The sequence below is a fragment of the Phaenicophaeus curvirostris genome, chromosome 1 (genome assembly GCF_032191515.1).
Source record: "Phaenicophaeus curvirostris isolate KB17595 chromosome 1, BPBGC_Pcur_1.0, whole genome shotgun sequence".
Classification (NCBI taxonomy): domain Eukaryota; kingdom Metazoa; phylum Chordata; class Aves; order Cuculiformes; family Cuculidae; genus Phaenicophaeus; species Phaenicophaeus curvirostris.
The window spans coordinates 185,105,734-185,121,697 of NC_091392.1; the positions used below are offsets into that span (position 1 = coordinate 185,105,734).

At 40.5% G+C, this 15,964-nt stretch overlaps 1 protein-coding gene across 8 annotated transcripts in view; it reads left to right on the forward strand.

Annotated features, from left to right (window-relative positions):
- Positions 1-15,964, forward strand: part of STARD13 (StAR related lipid transfer domain containing 13) — a 302,953-nt gene that overhangs the window by 273,490 nt on the left and 13,499 nt on the right. For all 8 annotated transcript variants that reach the window (XM_069882441.1, XM_069882494.1, XM_069882449.1 and 5 more), the window contains 5 exons: positions 226-289; positions 5,442-6,820; positions 8,253-8,426; positions 10,513-10,672; positions 14,669-14,867. In XM_069882441.1, the coding sequence (XP_069738542.1) occupies positions 226-289; positions 5,442-6,820; positions 8,253-8,426; positions 10,513-10,672; positions 14,669-14,867 (1,976 nt within the window). The remainder of the gene's footprint in view (positions 1-225; positions 290-5,441; positions 6,821-8,252; positions 8,427-10,512; positions 10,673-14,668; positions 14,868-15,964) is intronic.

Consider the following 15,964-nt stretch of genomic DNA (forward strand, 5'->3'; position numbering starts at 1 on the left):
GTTTCCTTTTGCTAGGAATCTAAATGTCTATGAATTGAGCAATATATAAAACCTGACTATCAAATAACGTGAAGCTAAGATGCTTTTTTAACACGGTGATCTTATAGGCTGGAATAATATGCAGTTAGCACCCTACAGGCTGACTAGAGAAAAGCTTTTGAACTTACAGAAGTCATGCCCTTTAATCAGATGTTACTAATGTTTTGAATTTGCTTTGCTCTGTAGACGACTGAACACACTGAACAAGTGCGCCTCGATGAAACTCGATGTGAACTTCCAAAGAAAAAAGGTAAGGAAACTTCATGAAAAGTGCTGGCTTTGCCTCAGCTTTTGTGATAAGACCTCTTCAATTTAGTCTTGAAATCAGTAATGGTCTTAAGTTAAGTGTATTTGACTTTGAACGTCTGTGTCATCATAATCTGGACACATGATAATGTGAATTGTTGAATCCTAAAATTCTAAATAAAATGGAAAAAAAATGTGACTAATACAGCAGGAACAGTACTACCTGTGTTAAAAGCACACACACAGTACTTAGAACTTCACATATGTGCAGTTTGAGTTAGTGGGTGAAAAGGCAGTGCAGTTTCATTAGGGTTGTTTGCCAGTGCCATGTGAGCATACAGTGGAAAATCCTGCTTGGAAAAAATGGAAGCTGCTTGGATGAAAACAATAGCTTTTCTTTATTTCTTGTACAGACTTATTCCCAGTTAAGAGTATGAAAATAAACTCTGTCATCTTTACAAGCTCCTGGGTAACATGGGAATTATTTGAGCTTAAAGGGTTTTGATGAGGAATGTAGAAACTGCCTATTGATCTTGAGAGTTTTGTAATATATCCAGCGTTAACTATTGAATGTTTGGTTTTCTGGCAACACATTTCCCCAGCCCCTTCCATAATGTACAATGGTAGTTGTCAACTGAGAAATCTGGATGTCTGTTTTTCCTTCCTTATAGTGTGTGTCTAATGCTTTTCAAAAACTATCTCTGAGAGTTGCATTGTTAGTGTCTTTTGGTGGCATTTTTGCTGCAGATTCAATCTATTCATACTGTTCACTGTTTGAGGAAACTTGAACAAAGGATGATTTTAACATCCAGATATTTTGCCTTCGGCTCATATCTATTTGTTCCTTTATATATGTAGCCTCTTTAGCTTGCATTTTTGTTCATTCACTGGAGTCGTAGGGACCTCTTCACTGCTTCTGGCCTGATAGGTTTTTCTTGTCTTTGATATGTGCCAACAGTATCCATATTAAACACCTACCTCACACCCGAGAGAAGTAACAGTAAAATGCCCTGGCTACACAATAACTTGATGATTTGGGCAGGCAGGCACTATGAGAAGAGGCTGAGGTCCTTCAGCAAAAACTAACTGAATCGATTGTGTCATTGACCTGCTTGGAGCAGTGTCTGTTTTGCGTCCATGAGTTTGTGTAATTGTGTTCGAGCAGAGACACTGGGGCTGCACAAGAGACAGAATTACAAAAAGCAACATATACGTGAATGCCGACTGTTCTGTTTAGTTCCTGTCCTTCTCTTCAACAATATTTTGGATTTGGTGTGAGGTTTGTATGCTTGCTTGTTTGCTTCTTTGTGTCTGATTATGCTGGGTTAAATATAGGAGGATTTTCTTGTTATTGTTGTGTCTTATTAATTTTTGCTGCCATTCCTCCCTGTTCTGAATGGACTGACGTTTTCAGCTGCTCTCCTTGCAGATGAATATTACTTTGCTATGGAAGTGACATTGCTCTACTTAGTACTATTTTGGGGAGACAGAAGCTAGTTGGGTCCCTAACTGCAGGAGGCCAGGGAAAAGCAGAACACAGAAAAATCAAGAGAAAGAGGGGATGAAGGAGATTTGAGATGGTAGATAGTGAGCAAATGAAAGTAGAAGAGGGTGTAGGGGAGAGAAGAAGAGGGAGGAGAGACTGCTGACAGGAGGAAGTGTAAGTACAAGTGTAAAAGTTGAAAATTGGGGCTGGAATTGAACACTGAACCAAGTAAAGTTTTTTGTTTTTTTTTTTTTGCTGTAGAAACTGTACTTCCTAATAGTCTCTATGTTGATCTGAACAATGAAATGAAAAATCAGCTTGCTTTGGAGCTTTGCACAGAACTAGCACAGCTGCTTGAGTGATTCATCAAAATACAGCCAAGCAAGCTGTCAGACAAGGTTACTGTGAAAGCCAGTGTTCTCCACCACCCGCTCTCCATCCCCATAGGTTCATGCTGTGGGCTGCGTTCTTCCCCTTGGCTTCATCGAGATGCATACAGAAATCCTCGTGTATGTGTTGCAAATATGTCCATAAGTGATTTGGACAGACAGAGATTAGCCTTTGGATTAAATGCCTTCTGCAGCTGTCAATTTATGAGAATTCCTGCCCCCAGATGGAAAAATGTGGCAGAATTCCACCACAAATAAATCCGCTTTTTGCCTTTTGTTAGCATCTCTCTGTATCTCAGGCAAGTCCACCCTTAGTCAAAAAGCTGTACTATTTTAAATCAACTGTGACAAATCCGTGAATCAAAACCTCTTTCTCTTTGCCAAATGTTATCAGTCACTCCTCAAGAAACTTGCCCCTTCTCGTCTTCCCAAACACAATGGTATTAAATGGACTTTTGAATATGCTCCAAAGCCATGCACTTGCTTTCACCCTAGGTCAGTAGGAGTTTACAGTCAATGCTCCAAGATGCCTGCTCTGCCTGTGCAAGATGAATCATTGCTTTCAGACCTACTCTAGGTCCACTGTCCCTATGGCTGGTGACATGTCAGCTAGCAAAGTGCTCTGCATTTTTTTTTGACAGTCTCGTTTGTCAGGGCACTCTGATATCTAACAAGAACAGTGGGTCATTCAGGATGTTCGTGGCTTCCAGGATTTCTACTGATTCCATCAAAAGAAAAGCACATTATGTCACAGGACATGCACTAGAGCTGAATTTGGAGTGAGTCATGGTGGCAGCATTTCAGTATCCAGATATCTCATTTTCTGATTTTGCTGCTGCAAAATAAGCATGTTTCATCCCCAATTAAAAAATAAATAAACTAAACTTTCATTTTATTTAGGTGCAAATTTCTACACTGAAAACCCTCTATTTTCTGGCAGGCTTTCAGGCAGAACATCATCCTATCTTTGTTGTGGTTAGAGGCAAAACCTGTTTACTACAAATACGCATTTCTGTTCATCTCTACTTTCTTTAAAAAAGAATCTTAATATTGACTTTCCTTTAAAAATTATCTAAAGTATATTCACTACTGAATTTATGTCTATTTCTGTCTTCTACTCCATGCTCTACTCTTGGTGTTTTTCACAATATCTGTAGCACTTCATCTAGTTTAATTAGTTCCAGCTTGTAGAAAATACTGGCTAAATCCTGTCAGTTCTTGCAGTAATGTCAGGACAGCTACAGGGATTTGTGTCAGCCATGAATCTTCTTTAAGGTCCCTTTGGCACATTGGGACGTACAACAAATTAAAAAAATATATTTTCATCCTATTGGCTGGTGCCATTAGTGCTTCAGCCATAGTATGCTTTGTAGATATAATTACCACTACTAAATATTTAAAAGTACACACCCTTGCGGTTTTTAAAATATCCATTTTGTGGCACTACTAAGAACGCAATAGATGGATTTTTAAGTGCCTGAGCCTCTGCAGTCCTTCACTCTGTATATGCAAACAGCGAACTGTGGAGCTGAAACCAAGGTAGAGCTGTCTGGTATAACATTTCTTCCCTGCAGACAAAATGGCCAAAGGAGTATTTGCCTTTTCTAGTCCCTTTCCTGCAGCTTCGCTAGCTGCTTAATTTTCCTCTCTAGCTAGCTGCAGAACCAAGATCTTCATCCATTCCTGAAAACTAACATCAGCTGCAGAAGCACTGCACACCTCAGTAACAGATAAAACAGGAATGACTAAATGCAAAAATTCGTAGCTATTATATAGTATGGACATGATCTGAAACATCTGTCCAACTTGAAGTAATAAACTAGCAACAGTTTATGGCTTTAGTGAGACCTGGCCACTACTGTTCTCCATCTTTTGAGGGTTTGCATTATTTAAGGTTTTGGGGGTTCTGGTAAAATTTGTTTTACATTTTTCAATAAGGCAGGCCTGTGGTGGCGAGGTGGGAGATAACTTTACCATCAAAACTTCATAGAAAAATACTGATAATAATAGACTTCTCAAATGAGAATTTTTCCAGTCCCAAAATAGTCTTTCTGGTTTAGCACCTCATTTCAGTCTGACAGCCTGTCAGATTTTACTGCCTTCATACTGCTTCCAAGAATGTGAAGAGCTGTTTGGATGTCATGTTGGTGAAGTTAGTTTGTTCTGCTTTAAACAAATGGAGAAGGATAATGCAGTATAAACCTGGTTCAAAGTCAGGAAAGATACTCATTAGCACTGTGGGCTTTGCATCCTTAGACAAAAGTGAGTTCAATACTGACTGCATGCTTCATGCTGAAGATGTATCTTTTTTGTTTGAGCAAACAGATGAGAAAAATGAGCTTTTTTATCATTTTTTTTCAAGGTGCATGTTGCCTGCCTTGCAGAGTAGCTTCTGGTGCTGCCTAAACATGAGCACAACTCCTCGTGCCCCAGGCTGAGGGATGAGACCAGGAAGTGCTGTGGGGCTGCTTCTGGCTCTGGAGAGGTCATGGGAAGACAGAGACAGTGGGGCAGGCTGGAGGTCACCAAGTCTGGGATGCCTCTGATGGCAAAGGAAATGATGATAGTGGTTGCCACTGTAGAAAAGCTCACCTCAGTAGTAGATGCTGCTTCATCCTGGACTGATCTTGGCTGCTTCTCCTCCCTACACCTCCACAGCTGCCTTCACTGCCTTCCTTTGCCTGTGCTTAGACCCACTGTAAGCGATAGCTATAAATATACTTTTTTTTAACTGTTATTTTAAGCATCATGTTTATTGACTTGTAGTTATGTAAATTTGGTTAGGTGTACTACTCTGTGAAGTTTATACAAGTTGACTTGGTTCTCGCTGCAAAACAAAATGCAGCACCAACTATTTGTTGTCCTGTTTTCTTAAATGGCTTGCATTGCTGTGGTACCCAGACACTTCCTAGTCTTTACCATGTGTATCTTAACATCATCCCTGCAAGTCAGGATCCCTCTACTTGGACCTTTCAAATCTTTTTTTCCTGAACAGTCACTATAGGCATCAGTCCTACACAGGCAACCTGTCCCACAGAAGCCAGGAGACATTGATGGGACTCATGGGCTCCAGAAAACAGAGTAGGCTTTTATTCCTAACTTGTTAAGATGCTTACTGCACTTTTTGCAATTAAATGAAACAACTGATGAACAGTCCTTCATAAACTATGCTCAGGGAGATTTTACCACCTGTTGCTCACATGAAGCAGCACAATCACTTTAATTCAAATAATGAATAAAAGCACCTGCTTTTAACATGTGCCATTTGTTGTTTTTTTCAGAGTGAAGATTCAGATGAAGAAGACCTCTGTGCTATCAGTAATAAATGGACTTTCCAAAGAACCAGCAGACGATGGTCTCGGGTGGACGACTTTGATGCTTTGCTTCACCAATCTGACAGACATGGATCTTCTGGGGACATTAAAATGAAAAATACCACAAGCAGTGAGAGTGTCCTTACAGATCTGAGTGAACCTGAGGTCTCATCTATTCACAGTGAGAGCAGTGGAGGAAGTGACAACAGGAGCCAATCTGGCATCAGCAGCGCTGCCAGGGAGACCTGTGACTGCTCTGGCCAGCAGGATGTAGAAAGCACATTGCTGCAAGACTCCACTGCAATAAACACTGCCCTATCCCCCAGGGACAACCCGAAGAATGAGAAACCAACACGAACCAAAGCAAAAACCTTTCTAAAACGCATGGAGACACTGAAAGCAAAAGGTGTGCATGGAAAACTAAAAGGCTCAGGAAGAACGGGTCCTTTAGAGATAAGTGGACCTGTTCTCCAATATGAGCCAAAATCCTTGAAAGACATGCACTGTGTACAGATAGTCAATGGTGATCTCCAAAACTTAGGACAAGGTTCAGTCAAAAGAGGACTTTCATTTTCTGCCAAATCCAGCAGTGACAGCAGTCAGTCTGAAAACAGTAGCAGTGGGGTGAGCACACCATGTCTGAAGGAACGCAAATGCCATGAAGCGAACAAGAGAGGAGGGATGTACCTGGAGGACCTAGATGTTCTGGCAGGAACGGCCTTACGGCCAGCCGTGGACCAAAACCACAAAAACGAATTTCATTCCCAAGAGAACTTGGTTGTGCATATTCCCAAGGATCACAAACCAGGGACCTTCCCAAAAGCACTTTCTATTGAAAGCCTCTCACCTACAGACAACAGCAACAGTGTGAACTGGAGGACAGGCAGCATCTCTTTGGGAAAGCAGAATTGCTCTACTCCAAAAGAGTCTGGATTGATGGCTTGCTGTCCTAAAGAGAGCAGAATTAGCATTTATGACAACGTGCCAGGTTCCCACTTGTATGCTAGTACTGGGGATCTCCTAGACTTAGAGAAAGATGTCTTTTTTCCTCATTTAGATGATATTTTGCAACATGTCAATGGACTCCAGGAGGTGGTAGATGGCTGGTCAAAGAATGTATTGCCAGGTCTGCCGGTTGATGATGTGTCAGTCAGGGAATCTCCATCATTGCCTTTCCAGTCACCCACACAGATCACTCTTGATTTTGAACGAAACTCTGTCTCTGATGGCCGGACCACACCAAGCGACATGGACAGAGATGGAACATCCCTGAATGAACCTGAAGCCACCACTGTTAGGGACAGGAGAGACTCTGGGGTGGGGGCATCACTCACAAGGCCAAGCAGGTAGGCAGCAAAATTTTGTACACAAATCCATAGACTGTGAAATACAATATAATGAAGGAGAGGCTCTCAGCATGAAAGTCAGAGGGTGCAGTGCACCATTACAGTTGTGCTTATCCTATATGGGGGTGGGGACTTGCCAGGGAACTGTGGGACTTCGTGAAACGGGGCATCCTGCTCTGGAAATTCTTATGTGGAATCAATGGAGAACTGGTTCAAAAGAGCTAACTAAGGCACGTTTTTCTCTCTTGATCCATTGATTACAGAGTAGGAGCCTGGATATGTTGTGCGATACATTTTCAGTTTTTCTTAAGTTGTGCAACCCAGTATTTATGCATCAGTTGCCTTGTGCACTTTTTATATGCACTGGTGTGCTTTAAAAATGTGTCCCTTTGTGCTCAAAGTGAATTTCCCTAGTCTTCCTCAGTCCCTTATATGACAGGATGAAATGACAGTATATGATTAACTTCTTAATATATGTGAAAAGCAGGATTTTGTTAATAGTTTGCAGACCTGTTTTAAGTCAGAGGGACGAGTTCCTGTTGAGCCAAAGGATCATGGTCCTGGGTAAGGGCCTTTGTGAATCCATACTGGTGTGCATAGGGTGGCTTTGTATATGCAAAAGCAGTGAGAAAATAGGTGGTATTCTCAGATCTATCAGTCTTGTAATATTCTTACAGAGGATTCTGCCTAGCCATGGTTTACTGCTGCCAGTGCTTGCTCACCACCATCACAAGCAAGTGAACTTGAGGAAACTACTGAGTAAATGAGCAGTACCAAAGTTTTTAGGATTTGAGCCAGAACTCATGTTTAGCGAAACAAGAAACTGAAATGAGTTTTTTTCCAAAATATCCAGTATAAAACGAAAGTGCACTAGAGTAAAGAGAAGATGTGAACGGCTCAATATCTTGGTGGTTACAGCTCTTGCCAAGGAGACATGGGGTTCAATCCCTTCTCCAAAAAATTCTTCAGTGTTTAATAACAGAGATATTTGGAGAACCTCGTCTCTAAATACTTTGGTGGTCCGGCAAGTCCCCTGGGAGGTGAGATACTGGGCATCAAATAGCAGTTCTGAGTCAGGGAGAGAACATTTTAATCTGGATCTTCCACATCCTGTTGGAAATGTGTGGGCTAAAGGGCATAGTGGGCAGCACTGCTTCCCTGAGTACGTGGATGACACCCACACCCACTTGTGAATCTAATATTAAAAAAAATCAAAGCTTGGGCATTTCCAAAAGCAAACAGATTAAGTAGATTGTTTTATTTGCCCCCAAGCTACATTTTCTTTCAGTTAACACACCACAAGACACAGTGTGTGTGTGTGTATGCTTATGTATGTCTTGTATATTGCCCATCCCTATCTCACAGTATGCTATCTTTTTCTGCCCAGTTAAAGCAGTTGTATGATTTTTTCTATTGTTTTCTTTTGCTAAAGGCGGTTGCGATGGCATAGTTTCCAAATCTCTCATTGCCTGAGCCACTCCATCGCATCACTTCACATCAGCAACCAGTCAGCAGCACAGTTGAATCTACTGCAAAAATTCTCTCTGCTTCGTCTTACTGCCATCATGGAAAAGTACTCCATGTCAAACAAACATGGCTGGACCTGGTGAGTACCACCGATAGCTGGAAGAGAGAGATTTTTAGAAGAAAACAGTTCCTCCTAATTGTGTTATTCTGATAGTAAATTCTGTAAATGCAGTTAGGAGGAACAATTGGCTTCAAATGCAGAATGTGAAACTGTCGCCTTTAATCCATTGCTGCCTAGTGACTCAGTGGCAGAGTCAGAAATAGATCCTGGAAGTCTGACTTTATTGCTATGCTCTAATAGGGAGACAACCCCAGCCTTTCAAACAACACTACAGTTCCAGAAAAATAACACGAGTAGGAGGGAGTGATTAAAAGTAGAAAATGTTTACAGTAAGTCTTCTGTACAATTCCTTTTGTGATTCAAAAAGAAACTGGTGATGATGATACTCCATACATTTAATATTGGTTTGTCTGTGCTTTAAAAGGTTTAGAACAGTTATGGGACTTTCCACAACTGTTCAAAAGATGTAAGCTTTAGCTTTGTCCTGGATTTGTGTTAGAGGGGGCTTCCAGCTCTAGCGGCCGGAACAGCTACCTGGTCACTTAGAGAGTGGAGTGAAGGGCAGATTGACATGAATGCTGGCAACGTGGCTCCTTCTATAACAACTGGCTACAGAAATCTGCATGTTTGATAGTGTAAGAAACCTGATGGGCCACAGGCTCAAGTATACTGGAATGGAAATGGGCATAGATAAGAGAGTATAAGTATTTGAGAAATAATCAAAAAAATAACAGAAGCTTTCTATAATACATAGAGACACTGAGTCCAAAAATAATTTGACTTGACATTTACATTGTGACTTCTGTGTTCAAGGCACTTCAGCAGAATCCCACTAAACTCAGCTATGAACTAGGTAAGACGAGTTCATCTTTAGAAATGGAAAAATAGATACACGGGTATAAATGTGAGATTCACCTCACTGACATCAGCCACTCCAAGAAGTTATATGTCTACGCTGAGCAAGTCGGGTCAACTGTTTGTGGTCAATGGAAAAAAGACAGGGAACCCCAAAGGCTGCTCATTCCATCCAAGGCTGAGCATTTAGGTCACCCTCCAGAAATGCCTCACTCCACAGTGAGTATAGAGACAGTTTGGACTGCTAGCTCTGTCTACATGTCTGTTAGAGAGCTAAAGTTCATTAAGATGAACTGTCAGATCACTGTTACCCTTTGTTGTAGCTCCCTGCAGCTAGCTGACAATGTCTGTACTGAAAGGAATCTCACCTTATCCAACTCAAAATAAGGCAACTAGAATTCAGCAAATTCTAGATCCTGCTGTTGGTACAGAGGTTTTCCCTCCCGATAAGTATTTCTTCGGTTTGTATAATCAGTCTCTAAGGATTTATGAGTGGGACTCTAAACAGCTGTGAAGTTATGTGCTGTACTCCTTCAGCAGACCATTTAATCCAAGTTTCATCTCCTTCTCACACAGATAAGAAAAATCTTTGTCACATTCAAGTCATAGTCATCCTTTTTTTAAAAAAAAAAAAAAATTCCACTGCAGTCATGACTCCCACTGAGGGAATCCAGTTTGGTCTCATTTTCACCATCATTTTTTTAAGAAATCAAGCTCACCAGCTTCACTTAAATTACTCAGCTAAAATAAAGCATATAACACCAGGGATGAATCCGGCACATCAGGATTACCCACCATCATTTATTCCTGTAAATTGTTAGTCAATAGAAACGCTAAATCATGTAACTGGTAATATAAAAAAATATTCAGCATGTTAGAAGAATGAACTTCCTTTTCTGTGAGATACCTCCTCCACTATGCTTTGCTGTGCCATTTCTTTGAGTCCCTAATGGATGCTTTAAACCATGTTGGCTTCAGCTGAATGACAACTGTGTAGCAGAAGCTTTTTGTTAGAACATATTATGATACTATATTTTAGAGCCAGAGGCTATCTTCTTATAAAAGTTGTCAAGAAATCCGTCAGTTATACAGATTGAAAAACATTCATGCATCATGCATCAAACATTATTTCACCATCTTTATAAAACAGGAGGTGGCCCCAGTTACCAATTTCTGCCAGCAGTGTTACTCAGAGAGACTCTGTAAATACTGTGATGTTTTCATGCAGCCTATTCATGTTACTTTTCAGGTCTGTGCCAAAGTTCATGAAGAGGATGAAAGTCCCTGACTATAAGGACAAAAACGTTTTTGGTGTGCCTCTGATAGTTCATGTCCAAAGAACAGGACAACCTCTTCCCCAGAGCATACAGCAAGCGCTACGCTACTTACGGAGCAACTGTCTAGACCAGGTAAGAACTTCAGGGACTTAGGAACTTCAGGAATTTTTCTGTAAAGCCACCCTAAGCAAGCAGCAGTGAACTTCTTGTAAGTTCTATCAGAATTATTTGAAGATGTTATATGTAATATTAGGTCTAGATCTCCTCTGGTGCCAATACTAATGTTTTCCCATTTTGAGGTTTGTATACAGATAATCTGTTGAATTTGTGTAGTTGTAACTGTCCTGCTGATTTATGTATAATAGTCTCCCTCAAAGAATGACACAAGATCTTCATGTCTATTGAATCAGAGCTCAGGACTCCCAGCTTCTACCCAAATCTGCACTGCTTATTCTTGACTGTTGCCACTGAGAGTTAACTGCATTCACCATTTCACAAAATATGGTACAAAAGGTCTTATTTACTTAACAAAGAAAGAAAAGTCCAAGAATAGAGAGCAAACTCAGCAAAATATTCAAAGTATTCTGTTGACAAAGTCAGATATATCCAGATAGACTTAGGTCAGCAAGGGTTCAATGCCAAAGCTGTTATGGTACGTTTCCTTTTATAGTGTTCTTAGCTGCAACAAGCCAGCAGGGAGACCCTCATGCTCAAAGTATTTCAGACTTTTTGATTCCCTTTAGCTACAGACCAGGGACATAGCGATCATATTTTTGCTGTTCTTCCCCCAAGGATGAGGAAATATAACTTTATGAACACAGGACTGGGAGAAACCCCCTGACTGATTGAGTTCAGACTTTTACTATTATTGACCCCATGTCATATGGCCTGCTCCTTAACTGCTTTTAGACAGTTGTAATTTCAAAAGGAGCAACCAGCATTTCTCTCTGCAGACTTCGCTGCCTTCCTGGCTCTGAGCACACAAAAGGAGTGGAAGTAGTCAGTTGTGAATCTTTCTGTTTTCTGATTGCCATTCTGGTTGCTGTTCAGGTTGTTTTGTTGAGTGACAGTCATCTTCCCCAAAATGGAAGTCTAAAAATTAAATGTCTACCTGTGAATTCCAGCTGTTTCCCTTGTACAGACAAGGGCACTTCCTATCTTTTCTCTCTGTTAACTATAAAGAGATCCTGTAGTGGTCAGACTTTGACATCTAACTCCCAGGTGTCAAAAGTGAGGAGAGATGAGTTCTGCCTACCATATTTAGTGCAGGAGTTGAGGAATAGGAAGAGAAGGCTCTTAGAAATGTACTAATAGAAATGCATAGAGACAAATAGAAGCAATATGCTCAGTAGCTAATACACCTGGCTATCGCTGTGCTAATCTGGGTTTGTGTACTAAGCAGGGAAACTGAGTATAGGAGGAAAAGTGATGCAGCAAACCTGGATCCAATTATGAGATTGGAGGACGAGACACTCAAGTATGAGGAACATGAGGTGTCAGGATAGGAATGGGCTTGTCAGCTAAGAAGCAGAGCAATAGGACGAAATAGAAAAGAAAGGAGGAATAAATGGGGGAGACAATAAAAGGTAGGGTAAAACCAAAGAAGAAGAAAAAATCTCTTGAGATATTTGAGGTGGCCAAAAGGAATGCCCATGGGTTGTTTCAGGCAAATATGTGCTCCAAGAGGGAGTTTGTTGCTGGGTGTAGTTGCTGGGAAGCATCAGAGCAACATGAAGGGCCATTTCAACTCAGCTTGAATGTCCATTCAGAGTGGAATTGGAAAAATATTGAATAGAAAATGAAAGCACAGAAGTACATATTGGGATAATTTAAAGTATCTTTCCACCAAAACCATATCTAGGCCAAAACCCTCTAGGCCATTCAGCTTCTCTGTTTTACAGTCACTCTCTTTGTTCCCATTTAATTCAAAGTCTCCAAATCCCTGGCCAGAGGTCTGAGCAGCCTCCAGTCTTCCCCAGCATCTTGTTTATGTACCTTTTCTGTGTACTGCAGAAGGCAGTCCAGAGTCCTCAGCCAGCATCAGAGCTTCTACTGCACACGCTTGGTAAAGTTGAGGTTGCTCTGAATTATCGTAAGGTCTGACTTCTGGCACTGAAATATTTAAGATGCTATGAGGACTCTCACCATTATTTGTAGGGTATATTATTCAGTTTCAACTTGAGAAATAGAAACTACTTTGCCTTTGTCGACTGCATCTTTATTTCTGTTGTGCATCTTATGACTGCTTGCAGGGCAGATTATCCACAGCATGGGGATGATAAACAGGTTGGGTTAGACCAACCTCTGATAAATCACTGGATTTATAGTCCCATTTAATTTACAGAATGAGTCTGTAATATTGCAGAACAGAACCTAAAATATCTTTTTCTATCAAGTCAAACTCTCTCAATTAATTATGATTCTTTTTCCAAGAAAAGAGGAAATATGAGTTTGGATAAATACCATGAAACAAAAACAGAGGTTGAGAGCAGCAGAATGATGTGCAGCAGGAGCTTGCACAGGTGAGATTTGATGTCTGACCTCTCAAATCAGACTTAGCTGAGAGTTTTTAAAGGTTCTTCATACCAGCAAAGACAATTTCCATCAAAAGGAGAGAACTTAGACTCTGCTCTCACATGTATCTACCACATGCCAAAACTACATCTTCAGCACACATTTCTAAGAGGATAAGGGATTTAAAAGGAAGAAGAAAAATGGAAAGGGAAAGCTAAATGAAAAGAGCTAGATGTGCTAGATGCTCTTTCTTCTGTTCTCTTGTCAGAACTAAGAGTAGAGCCTCACCTGAGAACAGAAATACACTGCACCAGGATGTACACAGGGCACACTCCAGTTCTCTACTCTCTACACATAAATATAGCTCATGAGCAAAACTAAATTCATCAATAAGAAGGCATAGCAGAAGAGCCACTCACAGCCAGTCTGGTGTAGCAGTTCATCTCCATATAAGTAAATGCATCCCCTCAAAGAACTGCATGGTATGTAATTAGTGTTATTAATGTGCAACTTAACAGAAGTCTTAAATACCATGCTCCTGAGCATAGGAAGTGTTCTGAGGAGAAGAGGCACTTACATGAACTCTGGGCAGGCAGAAGTGAGCGGAGGAAGGCCAAAAGGCATTATTTCTTTGCCTTTATATATATATATTTTTTTTTTTTGTAGTATACCACATGGAAAGCTGAACAGACCACCAGCAAGAGAGTGGGCATCAAAGTATAGAAGTCTATAACTCCAAACTTGAAATGTGGCTTTTTCATATGTCTTTCTTGATATTTCACATTTTCTTCCGCAAAACTAAAGGAAAACAGTGCTAACACTTCCTAAATGAAATGCTGTAAGCTCACTTGGGAATAAATAATGTGTTGAGCCTCAGGAATTCCTCCTGGAGGAATTCTACCCTTGAGAAGGACAGTAGAATGGCACCCCTGCCTGTGAAGGCACTCACAGGCATCATTTGAACAATTATCACTTCCTTTAGAACAGAGACGAAACAGGATAAAAACGTATCTTAGTGACACTGCACAAGTAATCCCTCTGCAGCCCCTGCTTTTGAACTGGGGTTTTCAGTGGAATGTGGGGTAACTATTGGAAGCAGAGAGGAAGGGGAAAAATAGGTCTTGATTTTACAACTCTGCTACTATGTACTAATATTTTGCCACAGTATTAATTACTTACTGAGTATAATATTTTCTTCTTAGTCTTCAAATGGTATACGCAAATAAACATGAGAAACCACCTTCTCAGCTGGAATCAACAGACAGTCACCCAAGCTTAGCAAGCCACTGCTGATTTATATCAGCTGAGCATCTTACTTAAATTTTTCAGGCAACAGGGTAACTCCATGCACTCTGAACTCTCCTTCTGGCATGGAATATAGAGCAGCAGCATTATTATCACATGCAGTTCTGCTGTGAGAGCATGTGCTTGCCTGCAACAAGACTGCAGGCAAGTCATGACTATCACATTTGCACATTTCTCTTGTTCTTGCCTAGAGTAAAACAAGCAATCCAAAGTTTGGTCATGATCAAAGTCCCCTGTAATAGATTTATGTATGTATTCCTTACATATTTTATTTTTTTAATCAATTAATTCAACATGGTGCATTTTCAGGTGGGTTTGTTTCGAAAATCTGGAGTGAAATCCAGAATCCAGGCCCTACGTCAGATGAATGAGAACTCCCCAGAAAATGTCAACTATGAAGACCAGTCGGCATATGATGTGGCAGACATGGTAAAACAATTTTTCAGGGACTTGCCAGAACCTCTTCTCACAAGTAAGCTGGGAGAGACTTTTCTACACATCTACCAATGTAAGTTTCAATATTGTTATTATAAACAGTTAGAAAATTGTATAATAATAAATTGTAAATAATTTTCAAATGTTAACCCTGGGTTGGAGTCTTTCTGCTTACCTCCAAGATGTATACAAGAAACTCTTTACCTTCAAAGCCTTTCACTGAGAGATTTTTAGAACTACCTAAACATTTCAGTGTCAAAATACTATCAATATCAGTGGAAAGGCACCATTCAAATCTTGAGAAACTTTGAAAACATCAGACCCACCATCAGAAGGAAGCCAGAAGGACAGGCTACCATGGATATAACTGTGGAGACTCATGTTTTTGTCAGACTTCTTTAAACTGTGGGCCCATTTCATGCAGATATCTCAGTACAAATGAGTCTTCTAGGCATCGAGAAGTGGTACTTGACAATGAGAGTGTGAGCCTGTGCGGTCCCTTTCCTAGCTGTGACTTGATTATTTGCCTTCTCATTACAGTCAATAAAGTGTACATGCAAGCAACAAGGTGTTTTCATATACTTCCTCAGCTTCTATGTAAAATCTTGCAGACGAAGAACAGAGGATTTCTTCTTTTCATTTCAGCATAAGGAATCTTCAACAAAATCTGAGACTCAGATTTATCAGAATGGTGAAAATCCCTCTAAATCAGGAAATGACTGTGTGCATCTTCTACAGACAGAGAGAGCAATAAACAATGAGGAAAACGCTGAAAAGCCAGAGAAATTAGATTTTTCCTGACAATGTCCATTATGAAGGCCAGTCAGCTGGTGCTCTGGCAGATACAGAAAAGTGTACTCAGCCAACCTAAGCCAAATAATTGGAATCACTAAAGAGAAGTGTGTCTAGTCTTTTTAGTTGCAGACATTTCTGCTGCCAAAGCCACAGAAAGCTGTTTTTAAACACTGTATAATCCCAATGCTAAAGAATCTAAGTTACTGCCATGCCTCTCTTTACTGTAAAAATCTCTGTGGCACATAGTCACTAATGTGTTTAATATTGCAGTGTCTGTAGCTGGAGGAGAAATGCTGTGATACTGCACAAGCAACAGCCTCACAAATAAATTTAGTGGATTTGTTCATACTTGATGTCTTGGGAAACAAGTGAACT